This window comes from Zosterops lateralis, assembly GCF_965231275.1.
Source record: "Zosterops lateralis genome assembly, chromosome: 1".
NCBI lineage: Eukaryota > Metazoa > Chordata > Aves > Passeriformes > Zosteropidae > Zosterops > Zosterops lateralis.
The window spans coordinates 58,448,073-58,465,121 of record NC_139762.1 but is presented as its reverse complement, the minus strand read 5'-3'; the positions used below and the strand labels follow the sequence as shown (position 1 = coordinate 58,465,121).

At 39.5% G+C, this 17,049-nt stretch overlaps 1 protein-coding gene across 2 annotated transcripts in view; it reads right to left on the bottom strand.

Annotated features, from left to right (window-relative positions):
* Positions 1 to 9,662: 9,662 nt before the first annotated feature.
* The window catches only part of RECK (reversion inducing cysteine rich protein with kazal motifs), a 46,078-nt gene continuing 38,691 nt past the window's right edge, over positions 9,663 to 17,049 (bottom strand). For both annotated transcript variants that reach the window (XM_083875170.1, XM_083875169.1), the window contains 5 exons: positions 16,003 to 16,195; positions 14,635 to 14,845; positions 13,286 to 13,359; positions 11,847 to 12,002; positions 9,663 to 10,871 (listed from right to left, as the gene is read on the bottom strand). In XM_083875170.1, the coding sequence (XP_083731296.1) occupies positions 10,653 to 10,871; positions 11,847 to 12,002; positions 13,286 to 13,359; positions 14,635 to 14,845; positions 16,003 to 16,195 (853 nt within the window). In that variant the 3' untranslated portion in view covers positions 9,663 to 10,652. The remainder of the gene's footprint in view (positions 10,872 to 11,846; positions 12,003 to 13,285; positions 13,360 to 14,634; positions 14,846 to 16,002; positions 16,196 to 17,049) is intronic.

Below are 17,049 nucleotides of genomic sequence, written 5' to 3'. Positions count from 1 at the left end.
TGAACTTCGGCTGAGGGGGAGGTACATGAGGCTCTGGGTACAAAGGAGCTGCCATCCACCAGTGCTGGGCAGTCTCTGTAGGAAGCTGCCAAGTCCTTCAAAAATGTGTGTCCTGGGAGCAGACCAAAAGCCCAGCTAACAGGGTGGGACTCCTGCTGGGGTCAGAGCATGGACTGGCACTTGGGAGTGGCAGCTGTCTGTTAAACACTGCACCAGGAGTGAATTCCCAAAACACCTCTCTGTGAGGGCAGTGGCTGTGCCATGCACTCTGCAGTTTCTTTGTAAAGGCCTGGGTTTTTCCAGTCGTGGCTTTGACCAGGTCCCTGCAGGAGTGAGGAGTGTGAAGAGGATCTGGGGTCTCTGGATCCTGGGGTGCTGTGGGAGTGGGGATGGGGGAGTCTCTCCAGAGCCCCTGTGAGCATGGCACCATGCTGGACCAAAGAGGCTGGGGCTGGCAGGCCCAGGGAGTCTCGGACAGAGCAAAGGTCCATCTCACAAGTGACACTTCTGCCACTGGATTCTTCAGATGCTGCTTTTGTTCTTTAACAGATTAATTAGAAAGCCTGGAATGGAGGCTTTCTAATAAAAATTGTTCAACTAAGAAATAAAATCTCAAATATTTATAAAAATACTATAAAAATAGTACAGATATTCAAGAAATTGCACATACTGCTGTGAATGCTTTCATTTTGGAGAGGAGAACGGAACCAGAACAACAGCAGTAATAAAGACTTCTTACTAGTGCAAGGCTCTTGGGAAAACAGAGCTTAGCAAAATGATATCTTAATAGAAAAAAAAAGGACATTTTCTCAGAGCACATGCTTCCTACTGTTTCTGTTGCCTTAAGGCACATGTTCTTCTGGGGCAGTGAGGTCAGCTGTCTCAGAAATACCCAAAAATCTTGGCAAAAACCTTTAAATACCCCACAGTCTGCAATTTGTTTAGTTTTGGAGTAGGTGGAAAAGAACTTAACTGGAAGGTTTCTGTTACTTGCGTAAAACTTTTGCTTTGCACTACTCTGGTTGAGCATTGTTAGATCTACTTGTGGTTTTGCTGGAGTATTTGTATCGTGCTGAGAAACACAGATTTCTCTTTGGGAAATCTGCAGCCATAAAATCTTTAAATACAGTGACATTACTATTAGATGATTAGTTGGTGGGTCCAGTTCCCTGTTCCCTCTCTGTGGGTGGGAGGAGGTGGATTCTTAATGATCTAGGAGGGCAAAAATTTATACAGACAGCTTTAGATAAAGGAATTCACAAACCCTATAAGCAGACCCAGCCAAGGGCAGAGGAATAAGTTGTGGTTGGAAATACTGTGTTGATGAGAAGTCCTGTGAAGGGCGATAAACCCTGCAGGAGGGAATTACAGGAGCTTTTCCTTTTTTTCTTTTTTCCCTGCTCCTTTCATCCATACTGCTAATTAAAAATTCACTATTTTCTTATTCTGTTTTGTATGATAGGTCACCTGCAAGGGAGAAGCTGAGCATTAGGGTCAGGCATCCAGTCAAGGCTCAGCCCAAAAGCATCTCTGCCTCAGTTTACCTCCTTTTTCTTTTCAGTGGGAGATTATACACATCGTGCCCGGGTGGTTGCACATCAAACAAACCAGTGTTGCTCTAATTGGAGAGAGGGGGACAGGATGGCCGTGTGGTGAACAGGGGCTGAGTCCCCTCCATGCACTGGACTCCTCGCTGCTTTTCCCAGTTCTCCCCTTGTGGAGGCCCCCGATGTCAGATTAAAAATGGAGCTGACATCTAGATAGTTGTTTTGATAATAATGCACTCATTTACTTTTCCCTCCTCTTCTGAATTAAGACAATAATGCTGATTTTACTGTTATTTATAATAATTTCAGGTCTGCACAAGAGTTCTTTGGACAATCTTTAAGGGTTTTCTTAAAAAAATCTTCAAAATATTCACTTCTTTGTTCACAAGCACTGAACCATGAGAATATATCTCTGTATATGCCTGTGTCTGATTCATCCCTGAAGTACCCAGTTAAATTGGAACTTTTTGGATTGCTAGTGACAAAAATTGTGGTTGTGGGTTTGACTCATTTCCATACCAACAATTTAATACATCTGTACATGTCCTTGATGTCAGGTATCCTTCCCAACTGGAGAATTGCATTCTTTGGGCAGCCCTGCACGTTTTGGGAGGCATCTGCAGGCGAAAATAAATTTACATAAAGCAAGAGAGACTTAAGCTGTGCAGATTTGTCCTTGAGAATGAAGTGGCACAGAAAATAGAACTGAAGTCGCAGGAAAGTGTTAGCTTTAAACAAAAAAACAACTGAAAAATAAAAATCCCAAGGTGGCTGCATTCCTTCTAAATCAAAAGCAGCTGAAATGTGATTTCCCTTGTGCTGTGATGCCACCTACGGGATTTCTGTGGGGAACACAACCCTGGCCACAGTGTTTAGATTTTTAATCGTAGGGCTGAAGGTTTATTTTAAAACCACGAGAGTATGATGTCCTCTTGAGTCTATCAAAACGAATGTTCCCCACTCTGTACTTAGCTATTTCTGTATTGAATTTCAGGAAAGTTGAATTGCTTCTCAGAAACTTTGGTGCATTGCTGTCAGCAATTACAAACCTGAGCCCAACACCTCATATATTCCTGTCCACAGAGGCATTTCTAAAATGCTGAGTGCATACTAGATCTGTCTTGTAAAAAAATCATTGGAGCAATACAATCTGTGAAAAATCTTGTGAGTTTCTACAGACATCACAGCAGTGATTTTGAACCTGTGAAATTCATACGTGATTTGGAGAGCAGAGGATTAATCTGTGTTAAAAGATTAGCATTTGGAAGCCATAATTAAATGCAAACTTCAAAAAATAGATCTGAAACTGTAATACAACTAGTCCTGAACTCTAGACAAGTAATCTGAATGTTAAATATTCAAAGTAGAAATATCTGGATTTTGGCTGTGAGTCTTTTACTAACCTCTATATTTTGGGCTTGACCTTTCATTTCACAACACAGAAAAGGCCATAATATATGAGGGAAGATACATATTCTTCAGGTATAAGTAATAATGTATGGAATGGATTTTCAACTTGCTTACTTGATTCTTTTCAAACACAGAACTGTTGTCACTAAAGTGTGGGTTGAATTGCCCAAGTAGAGCACAGAGTTCCCATTCAAGCCAGGAGGGCTGCTGGATGTTTTATCCTGATTGGGAAGGACTGGATGAATTCAACCCCCTTGCTCAGTGAGTGCCATTTTTTTTCAAGGGTTTCATGTACCTGCCTGGTGGATGCAGCACACTGCTGTGGGATGGCTGCAGGTGGGTTGGGTGCACAAAGTAAAAAATTCCAAAAATATTTGATATTTATTATGAGTAGATGCAAGAGGAATTTTTTTTTTTCCTCAATGAGAACAAACAGGCTTTGGAATAAGCTCTTCAGGGAAGAAAGTTGTGGATTTCCCAACACTAGACACTTTTAAGGTTGAGCTGGACCGGGTTCTGGGCCATCTTTACATTATGCTTTTGCCAAGTAAGGTTGGACCAGATGATGCCTGAGGTTCCTTCCAACCTGGTATTCTGTGCTAATGTGGTGTTGCTGCAATGGAATTGTTGATCTAGGATTAACTTGCAGAGAGAAAATACGTCATGGAATTCAAATTTAAATACTGGAAATGACCACATTTTAAAAATGCAAGGTAAGCAAGGAGACCAGCAAAATGGTTGGCATGTATGGTGGTACTTTTCAGCTGCTCAGAGCTTTATTACAGAATTACAGCATTGTTGATGTGGGAAGAAGCAGAGCCACCTAGAGCCCAGGGCTGTGTCCCATCATGTGTTGAATATCTTCAACAATGGAAAATACCTTTGGCCTCTCTGGGCAACCTGTGCCAAGTGCTGTTTTAACCAATCTCACAGAGTAAAAGTGATGTTCAGATGAAGTTTGAGGTTTCTCATTTGTGTCCACTGCCTCTTGTTCTGCCTTTCCTAACAATTCCAGATAACAAATGAGTCCTTGGAAGAGGGCATCTGCCAGTAAAGTAGTTAAAAGTCTGCTGCAGCAGGCAGTAAAAACGTATGGAAGATCAGCAGCAGCTGCACATCCATTTACTAAGGATAAATGTTCCTGCTATGTTCTGGTAGGAAACTTCTCCTCTGCTGTTAAAAATCAGAGCATCAAAGGATGGCACAGTTGCTACATCCACACTGCCAATGCCTTTATCGTTACCTGGATCAGTTCATGGCTGATGGACAGCACTGCTGTACAAAGGAAACTTGAGTGAATTACTCAGTTTGGGAAGCTTGGCACTGAGAACAAGGACAATTTTTTATTGCTGAGTGTGGTCCAGCGATCTTAACTCAGTCTGCTTATAATTGTGTGTATTTGCTCTTTATTTACTCCTTGAGCACTATTTATTTACTTGAGTGTGAGTGTGCTGCTTCTAAGTAACAGAAAATGAACCCAAGGTGTGATGGATCATGGGTGACACAGTAATGATTAACATTCTGTGTTTCTGTACTGCACTTGCCCTTGATGCAGCAACAATGATATGAGAAGTTCAAAGAGCATTTCCGAGGCTCTGGCCTTTGCTCACACCCATGTTTGCCTCTGAAGTTTTTTAAACAGTTGCCAAGAGAAACTTCTCCACATAAACATAACAGATGCTTGTTACCAGAGCATATCCAAGCCTTTGCATATTTTTGAGTGTGCTTAAACTTGACTAAAAGTCCTTCTCAGAATAATGAAAAGCATGTCAGTTCCATGTATTGCTGTTGTTACAGTCTGGACTGTGTTAGCTGCTTTGCCATCACAACTGGCTGACCTGGGAGAGGGGTGACTCAGCTCCCCTCCGCAGGCCATAACTTTGCCTACTCTGTTCCCAAGCTGTGGTCACTGACCAGCACTGCCTGGCTTTGCCATCTCCCAGAGCAGGGCTGGGAAGTCTGTGTTGAGGTTGTGATGGTACATCCTTATTACATCACTTCTGGATGGAAATAGTTTCCATCTCTCTTTTCTGCTAGTCTCTATGATAAGCATTCTGTTTAATTCTTCTAACTCTTTCTGCCTGTACAGTTTCTCCTGTTGAAACCTTCTGAAGCCAGAAAAGAAAATACAATAGACCTAATTTTTTTCTATTCTACCTTGGAAATGTGTATTTGTATTTCTCACATCTCCTTTGACTCATCTGGGCCTTGAGTGAGGTCTTAAAGCTGTGGTGCACGGACACACCAAATCCAGCATTATGGATATGAGTAGCACTTCAGAAAATACTGAGCCATGAGATGCTGATACAGAGTTTACATTGCCACTGCAAGCCTGTTAAAGAAGCAAAATGCACAACCTGCCATATTCAAGACATGCACAGGGAATGTGTGTATGAAAGCATTTGTTTTCCAGCATGAAAGCCAGACTGGCTGGTTGTTGTACCTTGTTTTCTGGCCAAGACATGTCCCTGCTTCTGATCCAGATGAAGCTGGTGGTGCCCACAGCCACTGCTAATGACAATACAGCCACAGCCTTGCTGACAGCAGCTCAGTTGCTGCATGGAATTAATGGCTGCAAATATTTATACTTTGTTATGCCAGAGGCCCTGAACGTGATGCAGCAGTTGGGGGTTGATGGCTGCTCCTGGTACTTGGAAGCTGCTCTTACTGCCCTGAGCAGGAGGGACCAGAGTGAAAAGACCAGAGGGAACTCAGAGGAAAATGAACTGCTGCAGCTGAGTGCACTTGAGAATGAAACCATCCAAAGTTACCTTTTTAACCTTTTTGTGTGCTTATAGCCAGACAAGCCGGTGTATAAATTATGTAATAAGTCAGTCATCCTGCATCTTTGATTGACATTTGTACTTGAAATTCAAACTTAAAAGTATAAATCCCTCATATTTGGATTCTTTACTAAAATAAACTACTAAATTCTCTACAATGGCCAAAAGTGCTCTTCCTGAAGAGGCTGATATGGAGCCTGATACAGACAACTGTGACACAAATATATTTATATGCATATATATGTGTATATTTGTGTGTATACATGCATATATGTGCATATGAATATATCTTTATTTATATTTACTGAATGTTGCTCCTGCTGCTGCAGCTTAAAATTTGGCTAAAAAGTAAATTTATACACCAAACAGTAGTAACAACCCATCCACTTATTCCACTGTCAGCGAACAGTGCGGAATTGCAGAACACCAAGCTGAAGAGCAGGCTTTAATTTGAAACCTGCCACATTAGCACTGGTGAGAACTTCTGTTCTGCTGTATATCATAACCCACTGACTGAATCATTTAACCCCCTAGGACTGTTCAGTGCTGTTGCAGAGGAATGCTGCCTTAGGAGAGTCGGAACTGGATAAAACAGATTGAAAGCCTTTGTATATATTGCAGCTCATGCTGAGAACTGAGCACAAAGAAGCAAATTGAGAAACCTTGCCAAGGACAACAGAAGGCATTTGCAAAACCACAGGGGTGGCTCTTTACAGCTGTGGAAGCTATGGAAATATGAAGGAGTATCAGAATTACAGAATTACCAGAATTACAGAATTATCAGAATAATCAGAATTACTCTTTGGCTCAGGTTACTCTCCTTACTGGACCTGGTCAAATGGAGAAGAATCCAGCTCTGAGGAATGCAAATCAGAGAATACTCTGATTTATTCTGTTTTAAGAAAGACATGAGATCTAATTAAGGTGTGTGTTAAGGCGAGTTTGAAAGTAGTTTATAAGTTCACAGATGTGTTTTATATATACACCCATACATACATATATATAAACATATCTATGATCAGAATTGTTGTCATGTATATGATGATCTAATGAAAAATGTAAGGTTAACAAGCTTTATTTATGTTAGGTAGGATTACTGCACTATTTCAGGAATTATTGCATCTTCAGGGAAGGCTGTCCTTTATTTTTTATTCTCCTTTATGTCCTAGGAACTGAAAGGCAAAAAAAACCCTTTTACAAGAACTTTTACTTAGGTATTTTACTGTTGCCTGAGAAGATAATCTGGTCCAACCTTTTGGTTCATTTAGCACCATGTCCAGTTGTATCTTGAAAACTTCCTATTGGGGGGACTCCACCATGTCCCTGGGGAGTTTATTCCAGGGATTTGTTGTTATCACTGTAAAAAAAAGTCTTTCTTATATTGAGATGAAATACTTACACTTTTTTTCCATTAAGCAGTGCATGTACAAAGTCCATTAAAATTAAGAAAGGTTTTGGGTAATTGATATTTCCCCAGTTTTCAAAGTAAGCACCTTTGCTTTCAGTATTGGTTATACACAGGTGGCCTTCCATAATGCAAATGTTGGTAGCATTGAATTTGTGTAGAATTATAGCTTCAAATATAACTGAAACCTTGAGCTTCGTGGTATTAATTAGCAAAAGCTGATGTACTATATAATGCCAGAAGCATATCCTTTTGACTGTAGTTGTGATAACTTGAGACAAACCAACCTGCTAGGGCTTGGAAACATTTTTCTCACAGTTTTTGTTTGTTTATGGGCTAAGACTCTCTTTGTTTTATGCAAAGGGCTCTACAAAGGTTTGCAGCCCAGAGAGGGCTGGGAGAGAGCACAAAACAAGCAGTGCCTAAACACCTATATGGGAGGCAGAATGCCTTAGCAGTGATACGTGCAGCCACTCTTAGGAGGTGACAGAGTTACCTGCAATTGTCACCTTCATTACTGCCCCACATGGAGCAGCTGGAGCCACTGTCTCACTGTATAAAAGCACTAGTTCAAAGAACCTGCAGGAAGTTGCAATCAGGTCTTGCACAACCATGGCAGAGAAATAATTTTTTCCTTCATTGTTACTTTTCGGGATTCACTTGACTATAGGGTCACCTTACAGTCCAGACTTCAAATATAAAACCCTTGGGCCACAGTCTCGCAGAGCATTCACGTATTTGTATTTGCTCCCAAGGCTTCCCAGGAAAAGAGATGGTGGGGAAAAGTTTCGAAATATTCTTTGTTTTGTGTAAAAGGAAGAGCTGGAGAAGTGTCATGAGCTCAGTAGAGATGTATAACATTAATTAACCTTTGAATCGAGAGGCACAGGTGCAAATCTCCAAGTGGTGACAGTGGGTAAAGCACCATAAAAGCAGAGCCTGGGAGAGGAGAGGCTGTGACGTGACACTGCAGTTCCAGGTGTGATTTTGTGCCCGCTCAGAGCCGATTGTTCCTCACCTCTGAAATTCAGATGCCAGCTCCTGACTCAGAACTCAGCCAGAAAACTTTTGCTTTTACTTGCTCTGGTATTTGTCCCTGTGGCTGATCTCTCCTGGGGGTGTACAAAGGGTGCCGTCTCTGCATCTGTGCCACCCTGCTGGGAAGAGCCAAACTAAGCAAACTGTGGCATCTCTTTGGAGCCAGTTATGGCATTGCTGGTTTTCAGCAGAGAAGCAAATAATGTTTTGTAAATGTTTCATCTGGGTCCTGTTATAAAAGCAACAAACAGGCTTGTGCTGCTTTGAAGTGCCCTTGTGCTGTCTCCATTCCTTTTAAGTGAACCCAGATTTCCACACAGATGGTGACAGAAGATCATTAGCACTTTTATGGAAAACTCCTCTAAAACCTGCATCGGATTTTTCCCCCTCAGGTTCAAATTTCCTAAGTTGCAATTAAGACTGGGCTTGGTTTCTTCTATTTTTCATCCCAGTTCAACTGAATTCAAAACCCACAAGTAAATAGTTTCTTCTTTCCTTTGAGGTAGTCCAAGGTCTTGATTAAACCTAGAAAATACTTAAGTGCTTTTGTTCATCTAGAAAAAAGAGTGTAAACTCTGTACAGTCTGAATGCTGGACTTCCATTTCAGAATTTAGGATTCTATGAAATCTCATTGGTTCTGTACATATTTAACATAACCTCTCAAAAGCTTCACTCTTTCCTAGCAAGCAATGAACACTGACATATAAATTAAAGAATCACAGAATCTCTGGGCTTAAATTCTGCTTCTCCCAGACTGATTGCACAAATTAAGGCAACTTTTTGTTATAATCTTCAGATAAATAAAAGTAAATTCACTGTGTATTCTATTCCACCAAAAGGTTGTTTTTAAAGCTCTTTACTAAGTTTTCCAGTGTGGTGCATATCTATCTATCTATCTATCTATACATGTATGTATAAATATTTTTTTTTTCTTAAGACATTTATAATTCCTTTATTTTAGTAGGCATCAGATTTGATTCAGCTAAATGCTAGGCAAGGTAACAGGCTTCACACTGAAGAGATACTTGCTAATGATTTGGAAAAAATAAACAATCTGAATTGTTTGAAGTTTCTGGGGCTATCATCTGAGCCATTTCAGTTCAAAAAGCTTTTCAAAAATGCATCCATTCTATTTCTGTGTCCAAGTCTAAAGAATCCACATAACAGATTTCAGAAACAGATGGATTATCAACATATTCAAGTTTTTTTGTTTCAAGACTTGGATGATTATGTGCATGAGTCTTCCTCAAGGTATTTGGCAAGAAGACTTTCACCCTTGAGAGCCCCTTGACATCTATTTGGGAACATTATCTGTGTGAGTCATGCATGTATGTAAGTGCAGTTAGTTTTAAGTGCTTATTTTGAGAGACAAAGGAAAATATATGGAGTGTTGCTGAATGCATAAAATTACATGCATTCTACACAAGGACACAAGACACAAGTGTTTATTAAAATAAAAAGCTTTAATGCTTTTGCATTTAAAATATTTAGCATAAAATAATTGCTACAAACATGCTACAACATACATGTTCAAAAAGTTTTCAGTGCTTTCTTCAAAGTTCAGCGTTTTGGCAAAAATAAGTTTTCTGTATATACTTCAAAACTTGGCTATCATAATACTGATATAAAATACTTCATGTAGAATAAAGTCAGGTGCATAAAATACAATAAGTAATAAAACATACTGTTTGTATAAACATTTAAAGTATAAATTTCATTAGATATCATGCAAATACTGCAATAGTTTAAATGGCACTTAAATATAGATACTGAGTTTCTTTATAATTTTGCATCCGATATGAGATTCTGAAATGTACAAAACTATAAAAAGAACACATCTCTTCACTGAAGTCAGGTACTAGCATAGAGCTTGATTGTCATTTTACAAGCAGTGAGCCCAAAGTCCTACAAGTCTTCACTAGTCCAAGGAAGGATGCCTACAGAAATAGGCCCAGGGCTAGTTAGTTTTCTTCATAATAAAATAGGAAAGCATATTTACATGAGAATAAACTCTTAAATTTTTGGTAAGGTAATTAAGTAGCAGCAATCTGTTTCTTCCAAAAATGATGTTTAAAATAGGTGCATGCTTTTGTTGTCACTGATATGCATCTGAATAATATAAAATGAGCATTCTTCAGTAAACTCAAAACACTGTTTAGTTCATTGCTGAAAAAATCCTGTAAGATCCCTTCTCCTCAAAATCATAAATCCATAATGTCAGAACCTTCTAGAGCATATTTATGTTTCCAATAGCCATGGAAAACAATCTAATTGTGCTGAAACAGTCACCTGACTAGTTATGAATAAGAGAATCATCTTTTCACATTATCCAAATACTTTTAGTCCTTCATTGAAAAATGTAAGTTCATCGAATCTTGCACGTTTTTTGTTTTCTGTTCAGTGACCAACACCTCCAAATGTCCTTCACCATACAAATGCCACAAGGCTGATGCATATTTCCCAAGCAGTTACATGTAGCATGTCAATGCTGATGAGGAGGTAAGTAGAAGGCTTATGAACAGGGAGTGCAGAGCAGGCGCCACTTGAGCGGAAGCAGAAGAAATGGTAAATGAAACTTGTACTTGAGACGCAATTAGAGCTGACAGTGGCACATGTGATGCTAACGTTGGGCTGTCCGAGTTGATCAGGGACTCAATCTTTTCTGCTTCTTTATTGCAGGCTTCAATCTAGAGGAAAAGAAAGTTACTGTTTCTCTTCTTACCATGTAAAATGGCAATGCAAAAATATTCCCATCAGCGCATAAGATTTAGATAATTTTGGGGAGTACTTGGAAAACAGATCAGAGGTCTCATCATAGACTATGAAAACTCCTGTGGAAGTCCTGAGTAGTAGAAAAGGAAAAGGAGGGAAGCTGTACACAAGTTACTGTGGGGTTATGTGTTTTGAATGCTGATGCAAAAAAGCCCACAGTGAATTATCACTAAAGAAAGTGCCTCTCAAACTGAGGACTTCCTTCCTGATTGACCAACTTACTTCCTTGAAGTGTGCAACAGTGGAAAAATCAAGATTTTCTCCTTCCTGGGCTTTTTCTTCCAGATCAGAAAAAACTGATTTCATTTATGGGAAAGGGAGAAAAGAATGGAAGTAACAGAACCTGAGAAACAGCAGGTTTCCATTCACCCACTGACATGATGATATTAATGAATTTCTGTTAGAAAATTGATTTCTTCCACTTCACTTTCTACTGCAGTCCAGAAAGGAATTTAGTAATAAGTCTCTTGAAAAGCATTAGAAGGTGCCTCTGGTGAAGTTTAAATTTGACAAGCTTAACATCTGGAGGTCTAAAGCTTTGAAAGCTGAGGAGTGTCCAGCTCAGCAATAGCCACCACCAGTGAGGTAAGCAGTGGTGGCCTCTGATTTCAGGGTCCTCCTCCCCCCAGGAATCTGACAGCACCTGCTGCACATGGAGTGAGAGCTGACCAGGCCAACAAGACTTTCCTTCCAAAGTCCTGGTAACATTTTGGGCTATTTCTGCTGGAGAAGGGGACAGAAGTTGGAGCCAAGTTGGAGCTGAGTTGGACGTAACAGGGCATGAGCAATCAAATTACACACAATGTATCTGCCTGAGAAACAAGCACCATCCTACACATACAAAAGTGAAGCAAATCCATGCTGGGTAAATCAATAATAACATCATCTACCTGCAATGGTTTGGGGTTCTGATCCACAGGAATGATGAGAATCACAATTTCTGATTCTATGCTTAAGTATCCAAAGACATCACACTGTGGCACTGACACGTGCAGGCGGATTTTTTCAAGTATGTCAAGTACTGTTATTGGCCTTTTATTTGTTACCTGGAAGAGAACAAAGAACTCTGCAGATAATGTGATATTATGGAAAATTCTCCTCCTCAGTTTTAATAACATTATGTCATGCCCAAAAATGTGTTTCAGCCATTAAACTACTCAGTTCTAAACTCTACTCTAAATGCTAGCAAAAGACTTAAAGGATTCAATGCTTCTAAAACATCATTCTAAGAGATGATCCACTGATTCTAAGAAACACTATACCTCCAAAAATGTAAAAAAAAAAAAAAAGTGAAAGAGAGAAAGAGAAAGAGAAAGAGAAAGAGAAAGAAAAAGAAAAAGAAAAAGAAGAAAAAGAGAAAGAGAAAAAGAGAGAAAAAGAGAGAAAAAGAGAGAAAAAGAGAGAGAAAACGAAAGAAAACGAAAAAGAAAGAGGAAGGAAGGAAGGAAGGAAGGAAGGAAGGAAGGAAGGAAGGAAGGAAGGAAGGAAGGAAAGGAAAAATATTTACTTCTTAAAATAACCATGGTTTTGATATGTTTTGTTCTCCATCTTCATGGTTAGTATGTCTATGTATCACATAACTCAAAATAATGTAAATGGTTATCTGTTACAGTTCCCACACTGGGAAACAAGAGGCAGAGCAGCCCTAGATTTATAGAACTCTTTAGTATTTGAAGCAGTTTTTTCTCACATGAACCAGCTGTATGAACTAAAAGAGGCAGACACTACAATCCAGGTATCAGGGTGCTTAGTAGGTGAGAGGAGTTATCACCAACTACTTGAATAAGATGAATTTCTTTAACTAGAAAGCCTTCTAACATCAACTAAAAATTCTTCACAGTCACATGCTGCAATGTATGGACTGAGAAGCTGCAGTAGCCACTGCGTCCCTGGTACCATTAGAGGTGACAACTGGACAACGCTCCAGGATGCAGTCATGACCCAACAGACACTGTTACGCAGCAAAATTGGTCAATGCACACACACAGCACCTACAAACACATAATCTCTCACAGGAAAGCAGTAAAATCATAGATGCTGTTCCTATATCATTTGTCTGCACTATTAGAAATCATATAAACTGCAAACCTGAATCTCCTTGTTTGTGACTACTCTCTAATTCTGTTTTGCTTTGTAATTCTGTAATTCAATTTATTTCTCAGATAAAGAAATAAAGGAAATATAAGCAGTATAAGGAAAAAACCCCAATAACTACAAATAACAACTAAAAAACAATGGCTTTAATAACATGTTAACCTTTCAGAGGGAAGTGCACTGTAACTTGACTTTTCATATACCATTTAACATTAGGCATGATTGAACTCTTTACCCTTGCAAAATTATCCAGCTTGTCTTTGTCATATAAGATTCTCAGCATTCCAGCACATAGTGGACAGCAGGCTCCTAGATGAATTAAAAGAATCTCAGTAATAAAAACAAGTAGTCTTTTCACTTTCAAGTAAGAAAGGGTCAAAATTTGAATATTAACTGAGAATGAAAATAGCAAAGTTACCAAAGCAAATGTTTCAATTTGACAGCAGAGTTGCACATTTCTAATACTTTTAAAATATTTAAATCATTTATAATGCAAAATCAGTCACCTTTCAACACACATGCACTACTATCAGCAGGAAGCAACAAGATGAGTTTTCATTCATTTTAAGATCTTTCATTATGTAAGCTAAAACTTGGAGGCACTGTGTGTGCCACAAGGGAAGATTTTGTATGGATGCATGCATATCAGCCACAGAAATGATGGATTTCCAGAGCTGATATAGCTAGGATGTGACAGAAGCGTTTATGCACACTGCAAGCATTAATTTCTGCAGTTGCACCATGTTGGAGCTTAAAATCTGTAACAAGGAAGAAAAAGCGCATGTCTGACAGACATCATCAGATGTCTCCTACTGTTTTTCCTCACCATGTCAAAAACCAAAGGGATAATAGTTCAACTTTCAATCCATGCAGTATCCAATACAATATCCTGCATATTAAATCCACTCTCCAACTTATATGTAATTCACATTCACAGAGTGACATTTTCAGGACAAAGCACGAAGACCCTTTTTCAAATGGGGTCAGAAAGGAGAAAAATTGATGAAACTCTTTTGTTTTAAGAACAGAGCTTTTCTTGCTCTGTGTATTACCTGTGATTAGTTGCTGCTTTGTAAAGGAGGCACTTGTGAACATAATAAAAAACTAGTTTGAACCAGCACGCTGCAAAACTACTCCTGCTGTCTTCCACAGTACTGTGACTACATCTGGTATTTTGCTCTGTCTTCTAATTAAATACCATCTTCATCCTTCTGGGAGCCTTATGCTGATGACAGCTCAGCATTCCACTGTGGTATCTGCGCTGCCACTTCTGAAAAATTACTCACTGGATTCCTAGAAGCATCCTACCCTGGACACCACAGACCTCATTAGTTCTCCCAAACCCATCCCAGCTGCCAGTCTCTAAAAGGCTGAATGAGCATTCCTCCTAAAGCCACAGCCTTTCCAGTTCAGGTTTACTCAGCTTGGTCCTGATACTGGCTTGTTCTAGCCCTAAGCAGAGTCATCACTTTACGCTTTCTGTTAATAGAATATTTTAAAGCCTGTGTTTTATTCCAAGTGTCACCCCATTTATACGAGGGCCCGGAGAGCTCTCCCTCCCCTCCCCACTGCGAGCAGCCTCACCTGGCGCGAGGAGCGGCTTGCAGCCCGTGGCAGAGAGCCGTGGGCACTGGACGAAGGCGCACTCGGAGTGGAAGCCGTGGTCGGAGAGCGCGCCCACGGCCTGGCAGTGCCCCGGGTAGTCCACGGCCACGCGCTGGGCGTAGGCGGCGCAGACGCTGCTGTACGTCTGTCCGTCCTGCCCGCACACTGGCTCCGCTGACCTGCAGAACGGCTGCAACACACGGCAACCCCAAAACGTCACTTTGGCCCCGATGCACAAACTGCCCAGTAGTTCCAGCGTGGGGAAAACCAAAGTTAACGGGAATTCACCGCTAATATTGTCAAGCCTTTGAAAAGGTCAGAAATAACCCGCCAGTTTATGAATGGGCCACGAATGAAAAGGGTAAGTACTTCAAGGAGGTGACAGAGTCTGAGAAATGCACAATAGAACATATTGCAGAAACCAACAACTTTTGTTCTCTGCTAATGCTTAAATAAAATGACCATATTTAAATTATTAAATCAGTTAAAATCATTATAATTTCATTATACCTTAAAATAGTCTATTAATAAAATTAATTTCTTAACAAGTCGTTAGTAATTTATTAATTCATCTTAGTGTGGTTTTGTGTGCTTAAACTTTAGTGTGCATGCACATGTATTTCTAACACATTATTGTATATTTTTATATATCACTTATTTACCTATATTACTTATATTTGTGTATGTGTATGTGTTTTTGTAAGGTGACAGAAGTAGCTTGTCTAAAACCACCACAGAGAATGGTGGGATGCAAAAACTAAACCTAATTTTAATCCTTCTCAAGGATTATTATGAAGACTAATCCAATGCAGACTAACTAGAAAATCATTACAGACTGCCTAGTCTGTAAATAGATCCTGAGCAATGAACTTGGTAAACCTGGGGTACAATTACACAAGCAGCTAAAGACTTTCTATGACTGGGCATTATTTTATATTTTAACAAGTTAAAATTGGTAAGAATTGGCATTTAAGTAACCAAGGAACTGCACTAATTACTGCAAACACACCTCAGTGTGCAAGGTTTAATAGAATATTTAGGAAGATATAAATATCAAGAGTATTACCCCCAAGAAAGCATAAGTAGAGCTTTTGATTGCCTTTGAGACAACTGTTAACTAAAGCAGAGAAACATTTGACAAAATTCTGAAGATTGTGAGATTATTTTTTATACTAATTAAATTTTTTAAATTACTTCTTTCTATTAGAACATTTTATAAGCTATAAATCCCAAAATGAATACTTAAAAATGACCCAAACAAACAATATTGGAAAAAAAGAAAAATAGTTAAATTGAACACCAAGGAACAAAGAAGATTTGATACTTATTGCTAGTACCACTTCCTACCTGGCATGGTCCTCGGTATGCTAAAGTTTTTCCTTTTTGGTACAAAGTACACAAGTTAGTGTATTCCACATTGTCTGTGTCACAAACAGGATCCCGTGTCTGGTCACAATTTAACTGCCTTGGCACACATTCATGCTGGCTGCATTCGAACTTCTCAAAACTGGTCAAGCAAACTTGTTTCTTTGGTATGCATCTGCAGAAAGTCATAATAATGTCATGTCATGTCATGTCATGTCATGTCATGTCATGTCATGTCATGTCATGTCATGTCATGTCATGTCATGTCATGTCATTTCATTTTTTTTTTTAAGACTCAAAATATCGAGGGAAAATATATTCAGTGAAATTTTCTCCAGTGCTTTATAGCTAACTGTGGTTCAGCAGAGCTGCAGGAAATCCAAGTAATAAAACACTCTGAATTACCCATTTCAGGTCTCATCAACAAACCTGGAACAGTTTCACACCATATTTACTCAATGCATGTCAACACAACTACAGTTTCCACTAACATTTATCTTTTACCATGTATTTTACAATAGATTATTGACAAAGGCTTGGATAAACTTCTTACCTACTCCCATACTTCATTTTGTAAATGAATATGTAAGAACAGCTAGGCTAGAGAAAACATGGAAACAGCAAAAAAAGCAGATTCTATTGCAGAGGTCTAGTCTCACCCTTCTCTGAGAAAGGGGTGAGAGCAAGACCTACAAGATTGTATGGCTTCAATTACAAATATCTAATTAGATTCAAGCTTTGGAGGTTCAGAATATTGTACAACATCCCATCCAGAGGATGACTGCAAACAAGCAGAAAAATCTCATATTTACATTTTCTTGGCATCCATTCCTCTGCAGCCTTCACTGAGAAGTCCAGACAGAAGAACAGCACAAATTTTTTCCCCTTTGTATTAAATATGTACCTTCCATGATCTAACCTGCAAAACATTTGGCATAGGCCCTGCAAGGCATCCCTCTGCTAGACAAATGCCAGCTGATGCAGTCTGCTGAACAGGCTGATGGAAGGTCTCATGGCCTCTCTGGACAA